The following is a 12,938-nucleotide window of genomic DNA, read 5'->3' on the forward strand; positions in this document are numbered from 1 at the left end:
ACCAAAGTCCATAGTTCAGCTCAGTACTTTTATTTACTTTATAAACAGGTTTTTAAATTAATTTATTTTTAATAATATAAAGGCCACAGCTTGTAGGCAGGTTTTTTAATACATTTTCATTGGAAAAATTTACTGAAATTTGATGCAGGACTTTTCCTAATTACTTTTTAACAGTTGTAAAGCCAGCAACAGCCTCTGTCGCACTTATAGATCGACTCAGACTCGACCGGTGGTAAACCACAACCACACAGAAGATAGACCCGAAGTGGAAGCCATTCCACGCTTCGTCTGAGGAGTGTGCATGCCCGGAGGTTAATTTTGGTCCCTTTCCCTTCCCATCCTTACCTTGTGAGGGATTGGAAAAGGACATGCGTAGGAAAGAAAAATATCTTCTTTCTAAGTGTTTCCTCTTCTGTCAATTAAAGATGGGTAGGAAAATTTGGCACATGCTAATGCGATTGTCTTTTGGCAGCGGTCACTTCGTTATATTTTTTTATTTTTATTTTTGATGAGTTAAAACTCTTTTATACCAAAACAATATTATACTTTTATCTATTTTTTTTTTATTTAAAATAATTAGCCAAACAATGCAAATATATTTAAGACACTGAAAATTCTCGAATAAATGTGTACAAATCATTTATTACCTACTTGATTCTCATTAAAATTCTCATTTTATTTTGTGATGTCATTACATTCAAAACTAAGCACATATATCTAGACATCACAGATATTTAAATTTTACAAATTAATAGTAGATTTCATTGTATAAATGCATTTTTCTCAAACACAGTAATAAGCATTTAGGAAAGCTTTTACTTTATTTTGTCTATGAACTTATGACTTAAATTATTTGTAAAATTTTTTACCAATTTTTGCGTGTGACTTGTAAACATTGGCCACCTTGATTTATAAGGAGTATTGTGAACTCCTCAATTTTTTTTAAATTAACAATTATCTGTAGTAAAGAAGGTTTGTTTGAATTTATATATAATAAGATATGACCTAAAGGTCTGTTACCAGGTCATAAAATTAAAAAAAAAATTGAATTTATATTTTGTTGAATTCTTGTCATTTGTTGAGGCAATGTTGACAATTTGATTTAAATTTTATATTTTGAAATAAAACAGTGTTTGTATTATTATTTTGTAAGCTTGTTTTGTGAATGCAATATTGAATGTCTGTGATAGAATCAATGCTTTCTGAAAGCATAGCAGTATTCTTAATAAAAGTGTATGTAAATGTATGTAATTGTGTGATTCGTTTTCTTTATGTATTAAATTTATAAAATTGAATGATATTTTTATAGATTAGAACATTAGAAAAATTCGAATATAAAGTCGTTTGGCAAATTTTATTAGCTATTTATTCCATTTTAGTATATGCAGAAATATTCTATGGAATTAATGCAGGCCTTAAATGTGGAATTATAAATGTCTAAGAAAATGTATTATTTAAGTCCACAGTAGACGATTACTAGTCACTCGACCATATTATAATTTTATGTTCTAAATAATAAATATGTTAAAATTGAGGTCTTGTTTTATTATGTACTGTCCGGAAATAACATTTACATGTAAATCTATAAGCATCCTGTTGGTCGAGATTATAAATAAACTAAAAGATATTTTTCAATAATATTAAGATGATATCTTTTTGTTCTGTGGTCTTCAATTCGAAACACACTCTCATTGTCTTTTAAAAGAGAGATATAACAGTGTTTTAGTACATATCTGCAATAAAATGTTTTTAAACATAAAAATAATGGTTTATGAAGTTTGATAATAAAAAAAAAGCTATGAGAAATGTTATCCATGTTTATTGTACTAATCCTAGAAGTTGTATGAAAACATGTTATTCAACAAAGTTTTTGTTACAGATTTGAAAAATTGACTTTTTGGTAACAATGTCCAGTGTTGCCACATATAATGCGTACAGAAAACATAGCGTCATTTTGACATTTAACAAAATAGGTTGTTTTTTATATAAATTTATAATTTTTTCTTGTATTCACCACATAAATAAAAAAAATAAAAATCTTAATATAAACTGTATTCAGAAGACAACAAGTCAAATGTTTTAAAATAAAAACAAGTCATTAGGTACTTGATCAGTTTACAATAACCACTAAAAATAGAAAACCAATTAAATGCGAGGTGACTCATATTTAGACCGGATTTTTTTTACATAAAGAAATACATGCAACCCTTAGATTAAATATGGCATTTTTGTGTAAAAATGGATAAAAGCATATTATTATGTGAAAAAAAACATTGATTTTGTGTAGATTGTTCAGCGGAAATACAATATTACTAATCAAATATTTCGTACGAATAATTCAGAATTAAATTGTAATTTATGTAACTGTATTAGTATTCTGAAGCTACATCTTTCCCTCTTTACAATTGTTATGTAATACATAAGGGCTCATGTATTTATATGTACTTATATCAATAAACATGTACTGTAAATTTTGTTCTGCCACAAATTAAATGTAGTTAAAAAAATGTCTAGAACTAAATATTCTTGGTATTTTAAATTTATCCAAATCCTAATTATTACAAATTCTATGTTACTAAAAATTCTGAGAGTTAAAGATATTACTAGATTATTATGCCATACAAAGCATGTCTTTAAAAATTCCATCTAAACAGTTCATACATCAACGTGAGCACATATTTATACAAAGCTGGTCTTGAAGTTGATGAGATTTCAGTCCATGAACTCTGGCATCATGTCCACAACCACAACTTATGATTAACCTGTTCTTTACAGATAACTTAATTTCCATTCAATTGAGATAAACATTGACTTGTATACAATCCTTATAACTTATGTTTTATCACTTTTTTTTTTCACCATGATATCTGCGTAGGACTTGGATATAAAATGTTCAGGTATTCAATCAACTTCAAGTCCATTAGTCTTGGCATGGGGCACAGATCCATTAACTAGTGGAGTAGTCTGTGGTTCTCTGATTGTTTTTTGTAACACATGGGCATCTGCCGGTTCTATTCTTTTGTAGTAATGCTCTTTCGTTTCTACAATTTCAAAGCCAAACTTTTTATAGAAGTCAATAGCCCCTTCATTATTTACTTGAACATGTCTGGAACATATTAAGTAAAAGTTTTGTATTTTGTCACCTGCGATAACTACATTCATGCTATGGTTATACCTAGTACATACATTTAAAAAGTACATTTTAATTATTGTTTAACATTGTACAAACTTAGAGTAAGGCTTACTTGATGCTGGGCAAGTTTAGCTTGTATTGGCAGTAATAAATATAAATCTTTTTTTTTAATGAAAATAATAAACTACTTTTCTCTACTAAATTTGAGCAGAGTTATCTAAAGAATCATAGCAGCTACTTGTCTTTTTTGAAGCTAAAAGAAACTACATTTATTATACTATCCACAATATCCTCAATATTTTTCTATATTCAATATTCTGAATAATAAATTGTCAGTATAAATCTATTTTTGTTACTTTTTTTAAATGGGTGTGAAAAATTTAATAGTATTTGACAGGACTAGATAGAGGTTAACTTTGTGGATCTTTGTCCAATACATGTCCAACAGCTGAACTACTTAAGAAAATTATTTTAAGAATATAGATAGATGCAAAAGCAATAAAAAGCAGTATGTACTTACAAGAAAATGCTATCGAAATTACCATCCTGTTCAACATATTTGAGCACATGTTCCACCATCAAGGTACCTATGCCTAGTCTTCTGTATGGATATAAACAACCCAGGGTCATTATGTACAATCTCCTGGAGTTTTCCGTAGTGTCTATCCTACAACAGACGGCTCCCACTACGATATCATTGTAATAAGCTAGCTTCGCCAACTCTCCGGCCTCTAAGACATCTTTGTAGAATTTGTCATTGTAGGATACTGGAAATACGACTGTGTTCAGCTTCTTTAGTTGCTTGATATTGTGTGGTGTCACGTCGCCAAGTTCTATTTTAGCTCTGGAAAACCAAAGATGTTCTTTTATGAACAAATTCTAGTGATGTCGATATTGCACACTCGCGAAAGATAACTCTTTGTCCTGTCATGCACGATTAAGTTAAAATATCTTACACTAATGCAAATTATACTTTACCTAGTCATTTTAATAACTATTTTTACACTAAAAATTTAAAAACTAAGCTAACACAGTTATATCACACGAGATCACTCCCGCCATCTACGACATTAGCTAACTCGCTTGCTCTTGCCATAAAAGAATTTTGGTTTTCGATAATCATTTCTGACAATCATGGACTTATAGTGTTTACACACTCTTTGTGGTGGCCGTAGGGATATTTCAAGATTTAGATCAACTAGACATTACCTGAATATAAGATCACAATGATTATTTAAATATTTTCGTAAGCAAACATGTTATAGGAAAGTAAAAAATTAAAATCAAAACTTAAATATTTAGTCCACTAAAATACTTTTTACTCCCGAGTTAAAAAATTAAGTCAACGTCTTAAAACGTAAAATAAAAAAGATTTGAAAACAAAACAATCGTTCTTTTGTTAAATTTATAACGTCAATTTGTAATTCAAAAACTATTGAAAAGTTATTTGTTCTATTTTTGTCACTTATAATTTATCTATTGATTATGTTTGAGAAAATGAAGTACGGTAAGATTTGTTTAAAAAACCTTTTTAATCAGAAACGTTTATTCATATGGGAAAACATGAGATTCCAATCAACAAAGCCGTTAGAATCTGATATTCAAAAAGAAATCTCTGCAGTTAGAGTAACTCCATTAACTGATGAAGCAATAAAGGATGTGTGTCCTGCTCCACGAACTATGCCAATGATATTACCTAAGGATCCAGTAGTTTTATCATTTGAAGAAGTTCCTGGACCTAGATCATTAAAATATTTGGCCAATTTCCGTCAGTATATTTCAGACTTCGGTACTCAGATTACGGCTGGCGTTTTAACAATAGGCCTTAATGCAGGTGAGTGCAATTTTTGTTAATGAACCCGGAAAAGTCACATTCGGTAGCGACCATTATCCCTTAACATCCACGATCAATGAAAGACCAAGGACTATGATATGTAACAAAGAAGTAATATGGAAAAATAGGAGATGGGATAAGAGTTTAAAATAACGAACCATTAAACATCAAGTTTCTCTACTTTGCCTTCTATGTATCTATGATTTTTACTTTCTTAGCCATCCACTACTATATTATAGAAGAAATGTAATTTTTAGGTACATATTTCCACAAAAAGAAGCCGAATCGGAGTTTATCAACATTATTTGATGAATATGGTCCGGTTGTACGTTTCGTGAGTCCAGTAGGCGGAGATGTGGTACTCATCAATCGTCCAGATCATATACAAAAAGTGTACAACATGGAAGGTGTTCATCCAGTAAGATCCGCTTTAGATTCTTTAGAAAAATATAGGTCGGAATACAGAAGTCATGTATATGGTGGAATCTATGCAATGTAAGTATTTCAGTTTTTTACTGTCTACCTCAGATAAACATTACCCTCCAGTTAGACAAAAATAACAATAATTATTTAATAATAATAATTATTGTTATTTTTTAATAATAATTAATAATAATTATTATTTTTAAAAAATAATTATTATTAATAATAATTATTTAATAATAATAATAATTATTATTATTAAATAATTATTGTTATATTATCTTTATTACCACCAGCCATGGACCGGAATGGACGCGTCGAAGGTCGGTCATGGATATTCCTTTACAAGATGCCATCACGCAACACGTGCAGGGTATCTGCGAATCCTGCGATATGTTTACGCAGAAAATATACAATATGCGAAACTATCAAGATGAAATACCAAAAGATTTAGTGGATGAGTTAAATAAATGGGCATTCGATTGTATGGGTAAGTAATATACCCCATGAAAACTTCCTACCGACCGACGAGTTCCTAATTTAAATCATGTGTACGCAGGTTTAATTATATTTTCGAAAAAGTTTGAGATGTTAGACAAGGAGTTGATATACAGCCAGTGCGACATGTCGTGGTTGTACCACAGCCTGGTGAAGGCCAGTGAAGCGATCGCCAAGTGCGAGAGCGGCTTACACTTGTGGAAGCTGATGCCCACGCCCGCTTGGTACTCGCTCATCAAGTACTGCGATAGCTTGGACAAGTAAGTGGCCACTGTAACTATTCGATAAAGATTACATTTTTTACTAATACCCTCTTTCTACTGACACCTCGTAAATTAATTATAACTAGTATAAGGTCGATCTGCGGCTTGAAATACAACGAGGACTCAGAATAATCTGATGTCAAAATGATTCTCGTTTTACCTTATTCCAGTCCATTATTTGAAATCTGGACTGGATTAAAACTGAAAAAATGTAGACACATTTCAATTGTTACATATTTATTTATGTAACTTGTTATCTAGTCGATAAACAACATATGTTTGAATTAGTAAGGAATTATATCTTAAAGTTTTTTTCCAATTGTTAATTCAGTTTAATTGGCAAGCATGTCCTTGAAGTGGAACAAAATATTGCGCTCAGTAATGAAAAAGGCAAATTCAAAGGTAAACACCAGTTTTACTTACGAAAGCTTGATTCAAAATTGCGCATATATTAATGTTATCGTCTTATTAGATTGTAATCGCTTCATTGGATCGATGTTACTTGGTGAAGAGAAAATGAATGTTGAAGATATTGCGACGGTCGTTATGGACATGCTTTTGATTGGTGTTAACACGGTACTTACTATATCACAAATATACGTATAATTCTATCCAAACTTTACAGCGGCTCGCAGTATCAAACAAGCCTGTAAAGAACGTAATAGGTTTTAGCGGCACGTATAAAGTGATGCAAAAGAAGGGCATATCCCTGCGCGGCTTTCTGCCACACGTAGTAGCCAATCATTGTACACGAAAACAAAGGCTTGCAGCTAATCTCGAGCCGATATTAAATTTGACTCATAATACGTTGTGTTCAACTCGCATTATTTTTATATTGTTTTTTTTTTTGCCTAGATAACTTCGGCGTTGTCGTTCTCTTTGTATTTCATAGCGAAACATCAAAGAGTACAGAGATTACTTTACCAAGAAATAGAGGAGAATATCACACCACAGTTATTAACAAAAGATATCAGTAGACTCAAAGAAAGCACGCCATACGTTCAGGCAACCATCAAGGAGACTCTAAGGTTGATGGAAATTTGTTACTCATAAATAAAATCTAACTTTAAAACACCTCAATGTTAACCAAAACTAACGTTTTCAGATTGGCTCCACCAATACCATTGTTAACAAGGATTTTACCAAAGAACATAGTTTTAGATAGCTATAAGTAAGTATATAATAATATTAAAAAGTAAAAAGACATAGTATAATAGTTTTCAGATATCTTGGCGGCTCTTAACTTCGCACGAATCACTGCGAAGAACACAATTTTAGGGACGTGGGGGAGGCATTGCGCATCGCGCTGATCTTGGGTCGCCAACATATATGAAAAGGCAAATAAAAGGGGATTAATAATTTGCCGATTTTTCATACACGAGATATTTCATTCATATTTAAATACTCCCATATATTTCCTTTAGAAATTTTTAAATTTATTATTCAAAGATTTTCCTTTATAATTAAAAAAAAACTTTATTTTGTGTTTTTGCATTTTAATTGGAGCGATTTTAATAATTCATTTTGCGTAGCATACCTCGAGGTACACTTATTATGATGTCAATACAAGACGCCGCACTAAAAGAAAACAATTATGACGACGCCGCCAAGTTTTACCCCGAGCGGTGGCTGAACAAGGAATCCAAGAACAATCACGACTTTGGGTCGATATCTTTTGGTTATGGTGCAAGGAAATGCTTAGGGCAAAACATTGCGGAAGTAATGGCAACATTGCTTATTACAAAGGTATGTAATCATAGACAAAGAATGTGAGTGAATTATAGGAGTAAAAAAAGTGCCTGTTAAGACCTTTTTTCCACTAACAGGCTGTTTGTGCACAGACATCAGTTATTTAGTTTTTTGTTTAGATATTAAATTCTATAACCTAATTTCATTGTAATTCTCAGGTATTGAAGAAGTATAAATTGGAGTATCACTATGGCGATATCGAACCTACTCGAAGTTTTATCGCCAAACCAAACAAGCCTTTGAAAATAAGATTTATAGATAGAGGGTAATGAGAAAAGTAATGCCATTTTAAGATTTACAAATTAGTTCTTGCCTTTTTTCGCCTTAAGTATGTTATAATAAAATTTATATTTATTAAATTGTGTTCTTCTTTTTATTGGAAGACCAGATCACAATTCTTATAAACTTAAGATAACTTTATGTATCTGCCAAATATGGATTTGAATTTTTGACTTTGAATTTAGAAATGCTGTCGCCAGCATAGGCTATGTGTGCTAAAATCTCAATTTAAAACATTTCTCTGTTTTATCAAAGATAACAGGGAGGACAATATACACACCCGGACTCATCTGTCAGGCCAACCTTGTGTTTTAAGTCTTGTCAGTCCTTAGCTAAAAATAAATGTTTGGTGGAACAATAAGTTTTTATGCAGTTTGAAGCTGATTTGTTGGTAAACATATGGTCATCCCTTTCAGTATCTTTTACCAAAGAGAGAACAATATGTGGTAACTCTGTCAACCACAAAACTATAAAATCCGTGGTAAGTGTTCACTGTAATATATTTTATTTCTATACAATTGGGATTCTGGGACTGTTCATGTAATGAAAAAAAGTAAAACATTGACCTTAAGATTTATTACTATTTATTATTGAGAACTAGAGTAAACTTAACAATTTATAGTAAAGGTATGAAGAATTTATTTATTAAACTTTACAAATCTAAATTAAAATTAATTTAAACATTTATTTATTTTAAATGGCTATATGGCATTTGGTTATCTTTGCCGTCGCGATTTGAATATGTTCAAATACTTTCCTCTTGTCATTTCCTTGGCCTCTTCAAGCCCAAGCTGATAGGCAACATCATGGAGTCGCTTCACTTCCATTATCAGACCGCTAGTTGTCAACGATCCAAGTTCTGCAAAATTTAATTATGCTTTACTCAATATGAGTTATTACTAACTACACGCAAGTCGCACAACAGACATGTTACATAGGATTTTTACTAAAGAATAGATTTTTGCTCATAGGATCAGTTGTTTTTTTACTAGATAGACTTTAATTGATAACAGAAATAGGAAAATCTTAGCAACTTGTACTGCACTCGCATTGTTTTATTACGTTAAGTCAAATTAGAGATGCTATTTGATTTCGTTAAGAGGTGTTAATTTATATTTCTGTAATCGATAGGTAGTTAAAAATAATTATTTGGATAATAACTTACGTCGCATGTGAGCGTAGTCCTCTTTGGTAAGTCCTTTCCAGGACGGAGGAGATTGATCGACATTCTGTAAACTCGCAAACTCCGAAACACCAGGAACTGCAAAAGAGTCGTTTGAATGTTGTGTACTATCGTCAGTTATCGACAAATTGTTATTGCCGTCACCCATTTTAAACTAAATGTTTAAAATACAGACGTTATAACTGAAAATAGGTAAGTGAATGGATCGCCGTAATGGTGGACGGAATGACAACATAAGAAATTGAATGTAACACGCGCGGATTTTTGAAAATCTATATCCATTTGGCAGAATGAACAAAATTTAGTGATTACGTTTAAATGATATTTCCTTACTTTGTTCAGGCCATAGTTCTGGCGAAGCTCTATCGAGCTTTTCTAAGCTAAGAAGACTTTCTTCTAAGGATGTCAATGGAATATCTTCTGATGTTGTTTGCCCTGAAAGGAATTAAATTTACTAAAACTCCACTGGTATTAAGTTATCGTGAAGTAAATAAACCTATGAATCTAAATTACAGTCAAAGTTTGAATACTTAAAAAATAAAGCAGAGAAAATGTGATGAAAATATATTTACCATCATTCACAATAGAATTATGTTTCGCGGCCATTTTCCAATTCTTGACACATAAACAAAGATATTGCCTAAACTTTTTAATTTTCCATAGACCACGACCAACACAGACAATTTAATTAAAAAGTCTACACTTTTTTGTCAAGCGATTTTCAGATTATCTCTATTACTTTCTCACTTTTGTATTTTTTTTATATTTCATATCGAAAACAGTGTGTATTGATTAATTTCTAGTGTGACAAACCCTATATTTTACATTGTAAAATTTTATTATTTTAAGCATAGATATAAAACTGTTTTCGAATAATTAGATTTTTCTATATGTTAACACTGAACTAGTTGTCTCCTTCTTTCTTCCGGTTGCCAACACAAGGCAAGGTGAGTCTTTAAGTTTTTCCGCATGGTTTTTAAAAGTATTTCAGTAATAATAAAGGTTTTCGTGATATATAAGTGAGTTTGAATAGTAAGGTAATCATTATAACTTAACATCCACTTATTTTTTTAAAATGTTAGTGTTCTGTCAGTGTTTCAAACATGCTTCTGTACCTCGTCAGTCAAGACCTCGCAAGCATCTGATAATATCTGATAATATTTTCATTATTTTTGACCCCTAATATACCCAATATGCTACCTTAGTGTTGCTTTATTGAAAGTAAAAAGAAAGTTTTTGCTACATGCAACTGCTATAAACAAATTCCGTGAAAAGCAACCTAACCTATGAATGTACCTATCTAGGTTTCAAAAGTAATAAGAAATTGTTAGAGATTAAAAAGTGAATTATAGTTGTACACCAATATTTAAATCTATTTTCTAGGCTATCGTCTCTTAGCTGCAACCTAACAACTTTTAAAGGAAACCAAAAAATTAAACTGAATTTGTGTTTAATTTTTTTAGATGCGTTCCGTGACTCTTAAGGATGTCGAACAAGACAAGGTCGTCAAGACCGTGGCTGCCCACTTGAAAAAGTACGTAATTTTTGTTTGTAATATTATCACAAATAAAATTTTCAAATTTGATACAAATTTCATGTTATTTGTTACTTTTTCAGGACGGGCAAAGTTAAGGTTCCAGAGCATATGGATCTGGTGAAGACTGGTCGCTTCAAAGAGTTAGCACCTTATGATCCTGACTGGTTCTATGTCCGTTGTGCCGCTGTCCTGCGTCATGTTTACATTCGTTCACCAGTCGGAGTAAAAACTGTTACTAAAATATTTGGAGGCCGTAAACGTAATGGAGTAACCCCATCACACTTCTGCAGGTAATTCAATTTTAAATTCAGTCTACAATTCAATTATTTATAAATCCTACATGAAATAAATTAACATAGATATTATTAAATTGAAATTAGGAAATAGAAACAAGTTATTAATTATTTTAGATCAATTATTGTTAGGGTACTTAGAGAAGAATCAGAATATTTGAGGTCCAATACTTATGTCTAAAGTAAAAAGTGTAATTCGAGAACTTCCTATAAGATAATTGTATTGAACCTGTGTAGTAATTATACAGTTTCATATTGTTGAATATACAAATATATTAAGTTATAGAAATTATTTATAGAAACATATTTTTAGTAAGGTTAGGAGCATTCCACATGAAGCAGACAGTCAAAAATAGTTAATATTTTTGATCTCAAAAATATTGGGGTAGGTTCTACCGATCAGTGTCCATGATGTTTGAAATCTTATTTAATTGGTTAACATACAATATTTCAAAGTAGATTAAAATAATTAAAGCACTGGATTTATTGCTTAATTTAATGAGCTATTTAATTGCATTTTTGAGTATGAAAAAATACTTCGATTTTTGTTTTCTTTCAAAATACATAATATTGTATAGAACATCTTAGCTTAAAGTATAAAGTTATGATGGACATAAATGTGCGTTACAAGCTAGACTGGAAATATTGCAGCGAAGTGTGGTGTTCTACTTTTTATATCCTGCCATAGTGATGCCCATGTAATTTCCTATGAATATCTCTAAAAATTGTAATGAAATTTTCAATGTGGTTGCGATGTACTCCAGGCCCAGAAATTATAGGTAGTTTGTAAAATTAGTTGATATTCTCCAACACTATGTTCTTTCAATTATGTTTAAGGAAACAAGAAAATTTTAAATGTTTTTAATAACTTTTAATATTTCACAGATCATCAGGTAGCATTGCTAGGAAGGCACTGCAGGCTCTCGAAGCCCTGAAGTTAGTGGAGAAAGTGCCAGATGGTGGCCGCATTCTCACTGTCCAGGGCAGACGCGATCTCGATAGAATCGCCGCACAAGTCCGCCAAAAAGCCAGGCAGCAAGCTAAGCAGAGTGTGATTGTATTGTAATTATATGATAAATAAAAACTAAAAATAAACTATTTTTTGTGTTATTCCGAATGTTTATATAATGACATAGATAATTAAAAAAAAAACAAGTTTTCTATGCAGCTGGCTACGTGGGATTCATGCTGTCATTGCATATTAGAAGAAGCAATGACAAGTTGTATTGAAAGCAAGTACTAATCCAGATAATCAAACAACAATGCAAAAACATGAAAAAATTAGGAAAATTCGAAATAATGGATGAATTATGTATTTTTTCCTAACGCTGGACGGTTACATTACCTTTTATTGAATTTTAGGCCTTATTTTGATATTAGTCTAAAGGCATTTTTTTATTGATTTGTTGTTATTTTTCATTTATACCTTATACCTACATCTTATTAATCTGCTTCTAAACCGTGAGTTGATTTTAAATTTTTGTTAGGTTCGTAAATCCTATTTATTTAGAAATCATTGCATAGCAGTTTTATGAGACTTGTGATTTCTCGAGTATCTAGAAGTTATGATAATGTAAGCATGATGTTACAGGTTTTTAAATAACAAGTTATTTCAAAGATATAAATAAATAAATATAGTTTTATTTCCATATTTGGAATATTGTATTTGTGTTTAACCTTCATGTTTACATAATCTGTAATTTTTTTGACATTTGTCAGTGTCAAGCTGTCAAAGTCAAAGATGTT

General features: G+C 31.1%; 4 protein-coding genes across 4 annotated transcripts; 2 read left to right on the top strand and 2 right to left on the bottom strand.

The window, feature by feature from the left end:
• Nucleotides 1-1,797: 1,797 nt before the first annotated feature.
• san (Probable N-acetyltransferase san) lies at nucleotides 1,798-4,243 on the bottom strand. Its single transcript, XM_013317630.1, has 3 exons — nucleotides 4,112-4,243; nucleotides 3,654-3,977; nucleotides 1,798-3,106 (listed from the first exon to the last, which is right to left on the bottom strand). Exons 1-3 carry the CDS (start codon nucleotides 4,117-4,119, stop codon nucleotides 2,902-2,904), a joined length of 537 nt encoding a protein of 178 aa, XP_013173084.1. The 5' UTR covers nucleotides 4,120-4,243; the 3' UTR covers nucleotides 1,798-2,901.
• A 294-nt stretch (nucleotides 4,244-4,537) lies between these two features.
• On the top strand, nucleotides 4,538-8,259 carry Cyp339a1 (cytochrome P450 CYP339A1). The gene is made up of 10 exons (XM_013317332.1): nucleotides 4,538-4,967; nucleotides 5,225-5,462; nucleotides 5,687-5,880; nucleotides 5,950-6,148; nucleotides 6,483-6,553; nucleotides 6,624-6,727; nucleotides 7,007-7,179; nucleotides 7,257-7,322; nucleotides 7,684-7,897; nucleotides 8,059-8,259. Exons 1-10 carry the CDS (start codon nucleotides 4,619-4,621, stop codon nucleotides 8,167-8,169), a joined length of 1,719 nt encoding a protein of 572 aa, XP_013172786.1. The 5' UTR covers nucleotides 4,538-4,618; the 3' UTR covers nucleotides 8,170-8,259.
• A 487-nt stretch (nucleotides 8,260-8,746) lies between these two features.
• On the bottom strand, nucleotides 8,747-10,019 carry lin-52 (DREAM core complex component lin-52). The gene is made up of 4 exons (XM_013317357.1): nucleotides 9,935-10,019; nucleotides 9,696-9,797; nucleotides 9,345-9,440; nucleotides 8,747-9,038 (listed from the first exon to the last, which is right to left on the bottom strand). Exons 1-4 carry the CDS (start codon nucleotides 9,966-9,968, stop codon nucleotides 8,896-8,898), a joined length of 375 nt encoding a protein of 124 aa, XP_013172811.1. The 5' UTR covers nucleotides 9,969-10,019; the 3' UTR covers nucleotides 8,747-8,895.
• A 261-nt stretch (nucleotides 10,020-10,280) lies between these two features.
• RpS19a (Ribosomal protein S19a) lies at nucleotides 10,281-12,287 on the top strand. The gene is made up of 4 exons (NM_001312564.1): nucleotides 10,281-10,309; nucleotides 10,826-10,896; nucleotides 10,980-11,189; nucleotides 12,078-12,287. Exons 2-4 carry the CDS (start codon nucleotides 10,826-10,828, stop codon nucleotides 12,256-12,258), a joined length of 462 nt encoding a protein of 153 aa, NP_001299493.1. The 5' UTR covers nucleotides 10,281-10,309; the 3' UTR covers nucleotides 12,259-12,287.
• The last annotated feature ends 651 nt before the right edge of the window (nucleotides 12,288-12,938 follow it).

Source organism: Papilio xuthus, unplaced genomic scaffold (assembly GCF_000836235.2).
Source record: "Papilio xuthus unplaced genomic scaffold, Pxut_1.1 DF826938.1, whole genome shotgun sequence".
Lineage (NCBI taxonomy): Eukaryota > Metazoa > Arthropoda > Insecta > Lepidoptera > Papilionidae > Papilio > Papilio xuthus.